Source organism: Simochromis diagramma, unplaced genomic scaffold (assembly GCF_900408965.1).
Source record: "Simochromis diagramma unplaced genomic scaffold, fSimDia1.1 OVJJ01000692.1, whole genome shotgun sequence".
NCBI classification, from domain to species: domain Eukaryota; kingdom Metazoa; phylum Chordata; class Actinopteri; order Cichliformes; family Cichlidae; genus Simochromis; species Simochromis diagramma.
In genome coordinates, this window is record NW_024387485.1 from 1,375,823 (window position 1) to 1,388,939 (window position 13,117).

At 37.3% G+C, this 13,117-nt stretch overlaps 1 protein-coding gene across 1 annotated transcript; it reads right to left on the reverse strand.

Annotated features, from left to right (window-relative positions):
* Window positions 1-217: 217 nt before the first annotated feature.
* Window positions 218-12,621, reverse strand: LOC120724523 (deleted in malignant brain tumors 1 protein-like). Its single transcript, XM_040016752.1, has 13 exons — window positions 12,473-12,621; window positions 11,190-11,392; window positions 10,054-10,191; window positions 9,816-9,927; window positions 8,389-8,575; window positions 7,096-7,237; window positions 6,810-6,965; window positions 5,819-5,874; window positions 3,814-3,989; window positions 3,204-3,604; window positions 2,910-3,006; window positions 1,774-2,002; window positions 218-1,675 (listed from the first exon to the last, which is right to left on the reverse strand). Exons 1-13 carry the CDS (start codon window positions 12,593-12,595, stop codon window positions 1,467-1,469), a joined length of 2,229 nt encoding a protein of 742 aa, XP_039872686.1. The 5' UTR covers window positions 12,596-12,621; the 3' UTR covers window positions 218-1,466.
* Window positions 12,622-13,117: the final 496 nt, after the last annotated feature.

A 13,117-nucleotide genomic window follows, 5' to 3' on the forward strand; every position in this document is an offset into this window, starting at 1 on the left:
TAATTGGGATAATTCTGATAATTTTCTGTGAAATAGGAGTCATATGACTTATGAAAGGCCCCTCTGTGATTGGTCAGATGCTGCCAAGGCCATGTTCTAAGAATCTGTCCAGATCATCAATCTTACTTTGGCTTGGATTTTCATTCATGTCCAAATAAACAAGCCCACTTAATAACAGATTTTATATAAAATAAATGAAAACTCATAACAATCCACATGCATACACACCCAGTACTGTGTTTATTATGTGATTTCAATTTCAAGTAGAATTTAAATCTAGTGCATTCCATTTATTGCCAATAAATCCCATTTAAATGACAGAATTACATATTATTACACTTTCAGACATTACAGACATTAATGTGTTGTCTTTGAAGGTTGGCCATTTCTTTTATGTAAGCCAAAACAATCCCCAATCTCGCCGCCACCACTAACACAGAATCTGCAGCTAATCTCACTCTTTGTTTAAAGTTATGAAAACGTATGTCTAAATTAAAGAGAACCAAATCTAGTGGAGTGTTAGGGGATTTTTTCAACATGCAGGCTTTTAGCTCTTAGTATTTTAAACAAAATATTAGCCTAAACCACTATCGGTTCTTAAACAATAATGTTTTGTAAAAGCAAAAGAAAAAAACCCAGAACAAAGCTCCTATAAAGTACATAAACTAGTTGCTAAAAGACACTTTCTGGCCGAGAAGCCGGCAGCTTTTGTTGAGAATCAGAAAGCGGAACGTTTCCAGAAAGTTGATGCTATAATGGCATGAAAAAAATCTGGCAAAACCAGTTTTGAATACAATGTTGCTTTGAAGTTCTAACTAATCTGTTGAGACGAGCTTTGAACTGAAGGTCGTGAATTGTCATAAATTGTTCTTGACATTACTTTAAAGCCTGTGCCTTTTGGTGAGTGCACAGGTATTAGATATGTTAACATGCAACCCCTATCAGAACTAATCATTTTGTCTAGAGGACTAGACGACCACGACACCACATATAGACTAATCACCTTAAAAAAAGAGATAATTAAGCAAGTCTGTCTTAAAGTCCCACCGTCATGGACCAATTGTAGAAAGGCTCTGCTGCTGCCGCCTAGTGAAGCCTTCATCCAAAATGAATTCTGACTCTACTACCTGTCCACACACAAAATATTAACAGTGCAGTTCAAATCAAACGAGCATCTTCTAAATTCGTTTTTACCCATTCATGTTATTATCCCATCAAAGATCACATAAAGAATAACAGTAGAAGATACTCACTTAAATATTTGACTACTTACAACTTCAAAGCTTCATAATAGCTATCGATATTTGAGAGTATTTTGGCAGGACTGATGTCTGCCATCTTTTCAGATGAAAAGATGTTTTTAAGGGTTGTTTAGCAGCTTTTGGTGCAATTTTGTTTTAAGACAGACTTTGAAGAAAGTGATCATGTGAAAGTGAGACAAACACAATTGTGAGTAAATACTGGGTTTAGTTCTCCCATTCTGAAGCTATGAGAACTTTGCGGTCTTCTGCTCTTCCGTTCTTCCTGTAGTAACGAGCCATAATGCCCAACAGCACCACTGACACTAAGAAGGCGCTGGCAAAGACTGCGGTGGAGATGTTGGAGCTGAAGATCTTCCTCATTTCCCAACCTTCCTCACTTGATTTTGTGCCTGGAGAAGCTGGTGGAGGACTCACTGAAAGACATCAATACATGGATAGTTGGACAAGCTGGCAAGCAAGTGAGGAGGCAGAGAGGCAATCAAACAGGTAGATTGATACATTTTGGATTAACCTTCTGGAAGCGTGCCGCTCCTTTCCATCAGAACATCCTGACTGTTCTCTGCTGTATCAGGAAAAGGCTGTCCAACAAACTGCAGAGGGCCCTGGGTAATGTAGTGTCTACCCGTCTCCCCGCTCAGGCCTCGCCTACGTCTGCGTGATGGATCCTTCAGACATCCCTGGGCACATCTGGAAAAGGGACTCTTAGGCTCACACAGGATTACAGAGCACGTGATGTACACCTGTAATGTGGAAGAGTAAAGGCTTTGGAATAACAAGCACTTGTCTAACCACCAGTTACCCATCTTGAAATGCTTCCAGGTAACTGCATGTACACTGATCAGGCATAATATTATGACCACCTCCCTAATACTGTCTTGGTCCCCCTTTTGCTGCCAAAGCAGAACTGACCTGTACGGAAAGTTTTCATCACTCATCCAACTGTCTAATCAGTCTCACTGAACCCGAGGTTTCCGAGCATAATATTGTCTGTCGCATCACACTGCCTCTGCCTTGCCTTCTTCCCATACTGCATCCTGGTGCCAGGTGTTCCCCAGGTAGGTGACGCACAGGCACCCGGCCATCAGTCTAGGCCACCTTCTTCCATTGCTCCGTGCCCATTCTTGGCACTTTCAGTGATGGACGGGGTTTAGCATGGGCACCCTGACTGATCAGATCCCCAATACTCAACAAACTGCCATGCACTTTTGACTTTTGTCTGTTTAATCAAACCAATAACCCAATAATTACTGCAATTTCGGAAATGTTCTAGCCATCACAATTTGGCCCTTGTCTAACTCGCTCAAATCCTTACACTTGAAGGCAAAATGTTCATTTGCTCCCAAATGTCTCCTCCTTACGAACAGATGGCATGAAGTGATACCAGTGTTGTTCACTTCACTTGTCAGTGGTAACTTTGTTATGTCTGATCGGTGTGTATATAGTTATTAGTCAAAGTTTAAAAATGTTGCTGATTCTGTACCAAAATAATTTTTCAAGCTTTTTCACACTTGGAAATTGGATACAAAACAGCAGGAAAGCAGTGATATCAGGATTTTCTTTGTTATGCATATACTCTTCAGTATATAACTGTGTGAGTAATATTTTTGTATAGGTTAGAGGTTTGTATTTGGTGCTATCTAAAGTTACCTGGTCATAGTTTCCAGTAAATTTAAAGGCTTGAAGTCCGAAGTTGAATGCAGTTTTATTAGATGGGTAAATTGTTACTGTCTCGTCTTCTACACACCTGAAAGAAGGTTTAGGTCAATCGTATGAAGCAATGTAAATGGAAGATGACATTTAATAGTTGTAAGTTGTAGTAATTAGTATTGCTATTTAATGTAGCTAAAATACACTCCTGTAAAAATATTATCGACAATTTAGTTGTAAGGAATTTTAAGCATTTTTTTAATTTTACAGCACTTTTTTTGCATCAGCACTTACCCATTCCTGATGATGTAGTACGAGAGGCTGTTTTCAGGGTTGTTATCAGGAGTGGCTTTGCATGACTCAACAAACAACATCACGTTTGGTAATTCTGAACTAGCTTGGATGCCCATAAAAATAGTCTCCAGCAGCTTGACTTGTACTGGATAGGCACTAGCCTCCACTCTGTTTGTAAAGCTGCTGTTGTGGAAAATTTCAAAAGTGTAGCCAAAGCTTCCGAAGTTGGACTCGGTGAAAATGTAGTCAGCGTTGTGGAGATTGTAGTAATTGGAGATGCTGATGGCTTTGGGAAACTGGCATGAGAAACTGATTTTAACAGTCTTCCTTCGAGTTATAACCTCGTTAGCCAGCTCAAAGGAGTTGATCGCATTCTTGAAAATGATATAATCACCTTTATCCTGTATTTAAGACAAACAAAGGAAAAGCAATTAGTTGCCGTGAGGATAATGAACAACGGTCGTGATGTTGTTCTGTTCAGTGTATCGAGCCGCAATATTCTTCTCGTTGCGACGTACAGTAACTGGCTTATTTTACAAACTCAAATTTTGCTTTTCATTAATGAAAAAAACATTTTTATCTACAAAGAAATGTAAATGTTTCTCCAAACCTCAATTTTTGTCCCACAAGTGCTGAAGGACATTGCACCCATGATGTGAGTGCTGTTGGAGGTGAGCGAGCATGAAGGGTCACTCAGCTTGAGAAAGTTCTCGTCAATGCCAGGCATGGAAGCTTTATCAAGGGCCACTGTCATCTTATTGGCTGAGCAATGAACAGTGGCCTTGCCTGTAAACAGCACAATCTATATTAGCTACCTATTAGGAACAAAGTATTTTATCATACGATTACTACATATTCATATTCAAAATCATTAAAAAAATAAATAAAAATCTATTATAAAACAAAGGAAAAAAGAAAACCGCAAAGAAACAAATGTGATTTTACTTAGTTATAAGAGTCAATGTTATAATTAAATTAAAAGCTACAAATCAATGTGAAAAAACCTGCAAAATAACAATATTAATTAGATAATAAAACTGAAACATAACAAAGATCATATTGAAATCAAACTAAAACAAACTTGTACAGGAAATATCTTTGGGTTAATTTATGTCAGTTTGTGAAGAGAGCTAGCAGAAAACCACTAAATTATACTGGACTGAAACCAAAATCTAAAATATCCAACACGTATGCATTTACATCTCAATCAAACTGTGTTTAACGTTTGCCTTATACTTGTAAAAGGGGTTTATAAATGCATTTAATTACATTATTTAAAAGAATCTAAGAAATGAAACATTTTATTCAGTATATTTATAACCTCGATTTACAATTTAAAAAAGCCTAGGTGCTGTGTAACATGTAAACTGAAAACAGAAGGGAGTGATTTGCAAATCAAAAAAAAAAAATCACATGGAAAATTTGTTACATGTTTAAACTGATCCACTTTACTATTTTAGGACAAATATTAGCTTATACTGAATTTGATGGCAGCAAAAAGTAGAGACAGGGCGACAAAAATAATAGCTAGAGGAATATTTTGAAACTGTTAGAGCAGGGGTGTCAAACTCAAACACACAGTGGGCCAAAATTCAAAACTGGAACAAAGTCGCGGGCTAACGTTAATATTTATTGAAATATATTTATTCCTCCAGATATAAGAATGAATCTTCTCTTATGGACTCAAACACGTTTTGCTGAAAAACTGAATATGGAACAAGCAAAGCTTAATACTAAACAATATATATATTAGCTGTATAATACCAGTAGGCCAGCTCTAATAGTAATTTGGTATGGCTTCGCGGGCCAAATGTAATTAGGCTGCGGGCCAAATTTGTTATTATTTACAGTACATAATATTAAAAGATGAAAAGGATCTGGAGAAAACTCAGATTCTTGCTGAGATATTGGAAGATTGTGATCTCTAAGTCCTCGGGGTAATGTGCTGGTCTAAAACCTGTTTTTAATGTAAACAGGTTTTAGACCAGCACACGCTCCCACACAGATTACATGTTTTCCAGGTAAGGTCATATATATTTGAACAACACAGAGGTTATGATGCATCCTGTATATATTACAACGGCAATGCTTTCATAGCAGAAGAGTTTGTGTGCTGAACTGGCCTGCCTGCAGTTACCAACTAAATACATTTGTTATAACAGGAAGTGAAACACACAACAAATGAGACTTGGGTCTGTTGTGCAGTTAGAATCATGTATCAGAGAAGACTGGGACAACACTCCTAACAACTGATCTTTGGGACTGTTAAAAAAGGAGGAAATTCTACACAGACGTAAATATTGCCCTGTCCCAACTTTATTCATTCAAAATGATCTTATTTTACAGTATGCCAAATCTTTTGGAAATCAGGTTGAATAAGAAAATGCAAACAAACAATTCATTTACTTATGTAATAGACATAAACAGAAGAAAAACACTGTTTTAAAAGTTGTTTAGGTTTTGTTTTAAGAGAGAGTACTGTCACTTTAAGAGGTTTCGTGGGAAGCAAAATAGAACCACAAGTGAACAAATGGCCAGCAGTGTTTGTGCTGTTGCCATGGCACTTATTACACGCACTGCTCATTTGTCAAGAGAGAGAGCAGGTGTTTACTAACCTTGTGTGGTAGATGCTTGGGTCACCAAGACAACAACACACCTCATCTCTGATTGGCTTAATGACAAAAAAGAAAGAAAGAAGACATTTAAGTGAAAATATGGAAAGAGCAAGCTTAAATGTAATGTTGACTTGAAGACTGCTCATTATAGTGATCCAAATATCTAATCAACTTTTCACATCAACAGGAACTCAAAGCATTTATACATGTACACGTGGTGAAGACAGTCTGCTGAAGGATGACTGAACATGGCATGGCTGCTGATAACAGACGGACCAGTGTGAGTTTTCAGACATTGTTGATGTACGATGTGCTAACGCACAACAATCTCTAGGGTTTATAGGTCAGAAATTAGAAAATATCCAGTGAGCAGCAGAATGAGGTGGTGACAAGGACTTTCCTGCTGTGAGTGTGTCAAAGCAATCAAGAAAAACCGTAAGGTCCCACCACAGCACTTCAATGTGGTCCGAGCTACGATTCTTTCTTTTTCAGCCATTCTGCTGTAGTCTTGTCACTGTGCTTGGGATCATTGTGTTGTTTCACTCAGTTTTCACCAAGCTTTGATTGTCAGATTTGACTCTGGGACACTTTAACATACAAAGGAGTTCATGGTTGACTAAGACTGCAAGGTGCCCAGGTCCTGTGGCTACAAAACCATCTTCAATCATCAGCTCTCCCCACTGTGCTTGATGGTTCTGAGGCACTTTTGCTAATATGCTGTGTTTGGGTTTCAGCAAATCTCCACTTTAGTGTCATCTGTCTAAACGACACTGCTCCAGAAGTTGTATGGCTTATTCACATACAACTTTGCAGCTGTGTTGCCAGTCCTTCCAAGCAAGCTATAATTTTTCACTCTGAGAATTGTCTGGCTTTGGGATGATTTTCCTTGGACATTTATTCCTGAGAAGATTGGCGTCTGTCTACCTTTTTTTTCCACTTGTGAATAATCTTTATTGTTTTAAAATGCTTGATTTTATATAAAGGCACTCACGTGTCATTTGTCTCTGCAGTGAAGCAGACTGGGACATATCTGTACAGGTCACTGAGCTGTGGTGTCCAGCTGAGAGTGACTTCTGCTTTTCCGAGCACATCGTCTTTGAACACTTTGGTCATGTTCTGGGGGCCACTGACCTGGAAGTCGTGGATGCTTTAGGGAAAGGAATAAACATTACACACACACAAAATCCACAGAAATTCTCTGAGTATTATATCAACATTACAGGGTGTTTGTTTAGGGAAAGCTAGTGCCATAATTAATAATTTCAGTAAGTAAACACCTGGCATGGCGAGCTTCAGCTTCAGCATAAAGCTGGAATGTCTGGCCCACAGTGGCATGAAGAATATCACCGTGTGAAGGGGTTCTGTACAAGAATATGGGCTGCACATGACCGGCTTCACAGTTTGGTATTGGCAGGAGGACTAAAACACAAACAAGGCAGAAAGAATGTAAGTTTTGTTTCTATGAGACTCGACAGTTTCTGGTATTGTGCAGCCATACAATGGCCTCTCTGAGTTAGAGTTGGTTGGTCAGTCACCACATCAGAATAAAACGTGAGACAGTCCTCAAGCTGCCAGTTAAGTCATAAATTATCCAGTCAGTTAACCTTGCTTTGCTGATATTAATGACTCTTGCTTGTGTCAGCACCAACGTAAAGGAAACATATTTGAGTTTTTCAGAGACAAAGTGTAACTTAAGAAAAAAAATAGGCAATTTCTTTGTTTATTTAAATTTAACCCTTTAAAGCCCAGCGTGTCATATTTGATACGTGTTTTTGAGTTTTTGAGACTTTTACATCATCAGCGTGATTTGGTTTTTTTTTACTTCTACTTTAAATTGCATGACACGTTTTTAAGCACTAAATTGCAAAAATATGGCTTATGTAGCAAATGTGATACAAATTAAAACTCATATATGTGCAGATTAAAATTTGATATATTTTTTATATATTTTGTCTAAAGATTCAACAAACACTTCATTATCAAAAAGTTAAAGATTTCTGGCAGTTATTTCATGGTTCAGGTTTTAAAGCGATAGGTTCATTAGAAGCAACTTTGGAAGCTAAAGTAAACAATGTATCCAAATACTGAACTTAAATTTCACTTGTCTTGAATATTTATTATACTATTATACTATTATATATTAAACTGTATACTCTTATATTCTTAGACTATTTAGTACATTTAATAAACAGGATTAAATGATAGGTAGACTTGTTGCTGTTTCCAACTGAAAGATCAGAATACAATATACAAGTTACACCATGTGAGAAACTCTTATAACACAAATAAAAGATGATCCGAGGGGAGGCTGGGACTCATTGTATTGAGTCATTATTTTTTTGGTTTTTATAATCACCAAACCACATAGAGTTTTAATGGTAATGTTTTAAAATACCTTTTTCACATGACCTTGTGGAGTTTTTGTGATTTTTATTTATTTATATATATATATATATATATATATATATATATATATATATATATATATATATATAAAATTCAGTATTTTTGGGGTGAGACGTGTATTATGTTTGTGTCACACTGACCATGTACTTTTATGAATCACTTACCCTCAATTGAGAACTGCAGCTTTACTTTGCAGAGAGGAGGTGAGTTCATGCCAGAGGCCTCACGAAACACCGAGGTTCCATCTGAGTAGGTCAAAGTGATGTTGTTGGTGGAGAAGTCCTCTAACATCAACTCAAACACGTGGATTCCAGTCTCAATGTCACCTGTACTTGTCAGTATGCATGTAGTCTAAAGGGACATGAATAACAAATGGACATGACAGAGGTGCTGTTTTCTCAGAGCTTATTAAACACATCAGTTTGGAACAGACGGGATTCCAAACATAGTTACTATGTCACCGTTTTGCTTTTGGTTTCATTTCTTCTGTTTCATCTGGTCCAACTCCTAGTCACTCCTGTTTGCTGCATCACCTGATCTCCTGTGTGCCCTTGTCCTACCATCATTCGAGTACTTCAAAGTAGTCATCTGTTTTGTATTTGGTCAGTTTTGTGTTTCTTTTCTTTTATCACTTGCCTAGTCGGCACAAGTTCTATTCTACTTCTGCTAACTTATATGTGATTCACCCCTTAGGTCCTTCAGATTATCAGTGCATAAACACATGCTTCTAATAAATCCAAAGGCATACTATTAGAGCTGATCTTATGCTTAAAGCATAACAATAATCTTCTTTTACACATTTTTAAAGTTTAAAAAAAAAAGATTTCATTCTCTCTCTTTGCAAGTAAGCAAATGCAAATGATTGTAATGAGATTACAAGATGAGCTTAACAGAGATAGTTGGTTAAATTATTTGATTTTTTTAATGGGTTTATTATAAATTTGTATCTATTACATCAACTATATTGTCAACATGCAGAACATACTGATCAATCAAAGCATTAAAACTGAAAGATAAATTATTGCTCATCTTGATGAATGCAATGGGAAACCTTACGTCCATTAAGTATGTTACCTTCATAAATAGCCCTGACCTAATCACTGTAGCTCACTGATTAGAAATGCACTAAGTACAAGTACATTTTTGTACATTTTGCACTGTGACAAAGAACAAACGGTGATAATACAACAGGACCAGAGACTCTGCTGCCAGTGTCCTGGTGCCAGACACTAATTGACACCCATCTTTCCCATAAGAAGGGTTAACAGCTGCATAACATTTGATGGTAATTGTCTGTTTTTCATAATAGCACTCATCTTGTCTTACTGGCCATTTAAAAAGGTCTTCCACAGTGCGAGCCATATACACTCAGGCATTCACTTTATTCTTTGCAAGAATTTGATCATTCTCACATCCATACGCAACAATGGATGCAACAGGAGAAAATATGGGTTTTGGCCTGATGAAACCAACATTTTGATTAATATATCAAAATGCTGTGCCTAAAATTAGTGGATTACAATACTATAATGATTGCTACATCAGATGACCACATTGAAGGTCATTAGAGCCCCCGTTTGGTCTGGATTACCTCGTCTAGAGCGAAGTTTGTGGGACCAGATGTAGCAAAGCGACATTTCACTTCATCTCCATCTGGATCATGTGCCAGAATACGAATCCTCGAAAAACAGTTTTGAGGCACCCTGCAAGAACAGGCATCATATTAGTACATATTACAGTAATTTAACAACTAATCATCGAGTGATGTTTACGTAAGATTTCCAGATTCACGATTTTATGTTGAATCAAATAAGAAAAATTGCATGTACCGCAAAGAAGACACTGTTGTTGTTACGGGACAGCTGTTGACAGTGTGCGTATCAGATCGAGTTCCCAGGTCCAGCTCAGCATATGTTGTCCACTGGGTTTTCCCTTCAACATTAGACACCCAGCAGCAGCCAGAGTCCCTGAAAAGGAGGTGAAACGTTTCATTGCTCGTAATTATACTCGTCACTTGAACCAACAATGGCTGCCATCTGAGAAGTGAAAAAACTCTGTCTGGTCTGGATTTTATATGCATCTTTGATAAGAGAGTATTTTGGTGAAGATACTCCTCAATGTCGACATCACTACAAGACAAACTTGCATTTATTCGTGATTTGTTGGTGTTTCCAAAATATGAGGAGCTGATATGGAGCAGCTGTGTATCAGGTAGCAGAGCAGGTCGTCTACCAATCAGAAGGTCAGTGGCTTGATCCCCAGCTGCTTCTGTCCATGTGTTGAAGTGTCCTTGGGCAGGATTCTGAACCCGAAGCTGCCCTCGATGCATTCGTCGTAGTGTGAGTGAGCGTAAATGTGCTTAAGTATCGTTAAAAGCAACATCTAAATGTGTGTGTGTGAGAATAGAAAGGCACTATACTAATCCCTTTACCATTCTGATCCTACAGTTAACTCCCTTTTTGTTCTTTTATTTGTTCACACACAGACGTTTCTCATAAAAGGCTGGGCTGTCATACCAACAAAAATATTCCAAATGCCAAACTTGTGCTCTATTCAAGTGTCCCAGCAAGCGTGGCAGTCAGCCAGCGTGGTGGAATGAGAAGATGAATATCACTTCTCAAATCAACACTGACAGATACTGTGCTGTGGGAAATGCAGGGTGTGATGTATACTTTCATTTTAAGCCTTTGTTATTAGAGATCGTTTTTCAAAGTAAAGATCAATTCTGATCAGCCTATAGAATAAATAATAGGGTAACAATTCAGAATGTATCGGCCAGTCCTCAGTACGAGTCCACTTACTACGGATCCCACTGCAAGTGGGCTGACTTTTCTCAACTTCTTCATTTTTAAGTTGTACTAGATCATGCTTGTTAAATACAATCTTCTCTTCAGTCTGTGTGATACGCCAGAGTAACTAGCAAACGATAAATCAGATAAGCTGTGTTATTGTGCCCTGGACTTACCTCAGAGAAAAGGAGGCATTATTAGTCAGGATGGTTGCTGTTGTGTGTCCTTCAGACTGGCACCAGCGGCCTTGGCCTGTGCTGTCCTGGTCTGTTTGCAGGACACTCGACTCGTTAAAGCCTGTACATACGCCACTATCACATGAGAAAGATGACTGATCCTGACAGTTACTTTTGCCATTCTGCCGGTTATAAAAGGTCACCTAGAGGGTTTAAAAAAAAGAATACATTTTCTGTGCACATTGTAAAAATCTGCATTGTTTGCATATTCAAGTCAATACAGTTTTCCGCCAAATTTTTGAACAATTTCCTTCATGATTTCAAACCAACTTTTGTGGGGCTGAAATCATAAATAGCAACTCCCTAACCCCTGTTCCCCAAGTCGTTGTTGTTTCTTGCATGCTTATAAATGTAGAAACTATAACATCTGTGAAAGCTATTCTATAGTTGTATTTTGAAAGGACCAGATTTCTGTAGTTTTCAGAACAGAAATGTAAACATCAGATAAAACCAGGTCTAAACCTGTTGCTTCATTTCAGAGTCAAAGGTTTTAGTCAGGGGATTTTAAATATCTCGTTTTATCACTTCTTAATAAGCAAAAAGGAGAAGGAAAGTAAATGTATTTCCTCCATGTTTTCAGCTCTGTGATGCTTGATAAACTAATTAATAAAATTCCTAATTAAAAACAAAAATGTAAAACCTCATTTCTTCTGTTTTTAACTGTTTCACACTCTATTTGTTGGTCTTCCTCCTGTCCTGTCTTAGAAATAGTTTAATTAGACATGGTGATATCACAGAACCCTAACTACAAAAATGAATGTGTCCAAACACAAGAACTGACAGAAAACAAAGACAAATGAACCCACATTTCTTGTATATTTCTTTTAACAGATACAGAGATGGCACATTTTCATTACTATCCACCATTTGGGATTTCTGAAGTTTTTTACTCACAAAAATATTGAAAAGCTTTGAAATTACTGTACAACATGCATGAAAGTGTTAACTATTTTCTTCATCACAAGAGTTTGGATTGTATGCAAGTGTTTTGCATTCCAATTAGGTTTCTTCAGAACTAGCGACGTGGCTGTATGGTTACTTAATTTCTTTTTAAAAAAAAGGATCTTTTTGCAAATGCCACTACTTTAAAAATATGCATTATTACACTCAGTGTAAACTAATCTGTGTTGTGATCCATATTGCCCATCTTTCAATATCATGATAAATCTCAATATTAAAAGAATATAGTGAAAGTTTCAGCATATATACTTATGTTGTATTACCTTAAATGTCCCATCCATTTCCTTCTCCGGAGCCATGAAACTAATGCTGTCTCCATAAAAGCTGAGAGTCGACCCAATCCCCAACAATGGGAACAGCAGCAGGAGAAATACACCTGCCTCCATGATGTCTGAAAGAATCTGTATGTGCAAAATCTTGTTCGGCCAGTTTCAATCCCTGGGACAGAAGAGGCGGGGAATGAACTAACAAGAATAACCTGATCTCATCAGACCATCAGAAATGTTTTATGTGGTTGTATTATGTGAAAATGATTTTATATGCTAGAATGATGAAGACACAATCTGTATTTGATCCACTGGTCAAAATGATCAAGTCAAGTCATTTATTTTGCACTGTGCTGATTTTTATGATTGCATATTGTGTGATGTGATGATGACCAATCTATCTATATACATATGCATAGATAGATAGTAAAAGATAGGATTGGATATATAGAGGTCTATCTACTTTGTCAGTCATCATTACATATGACAGTTTCTTCTGATGTTTATTTTGTTCCTTGAGGATGTTTATAGAAGCCTTTTCTTCTAACTTTTTTGTTTTGTTTTGTTTTGTTTACATTAAATGACATGTTTGACTGTATGCATTTTTTCCAAGGGTATGTACTGATTCTATTATGAACATAA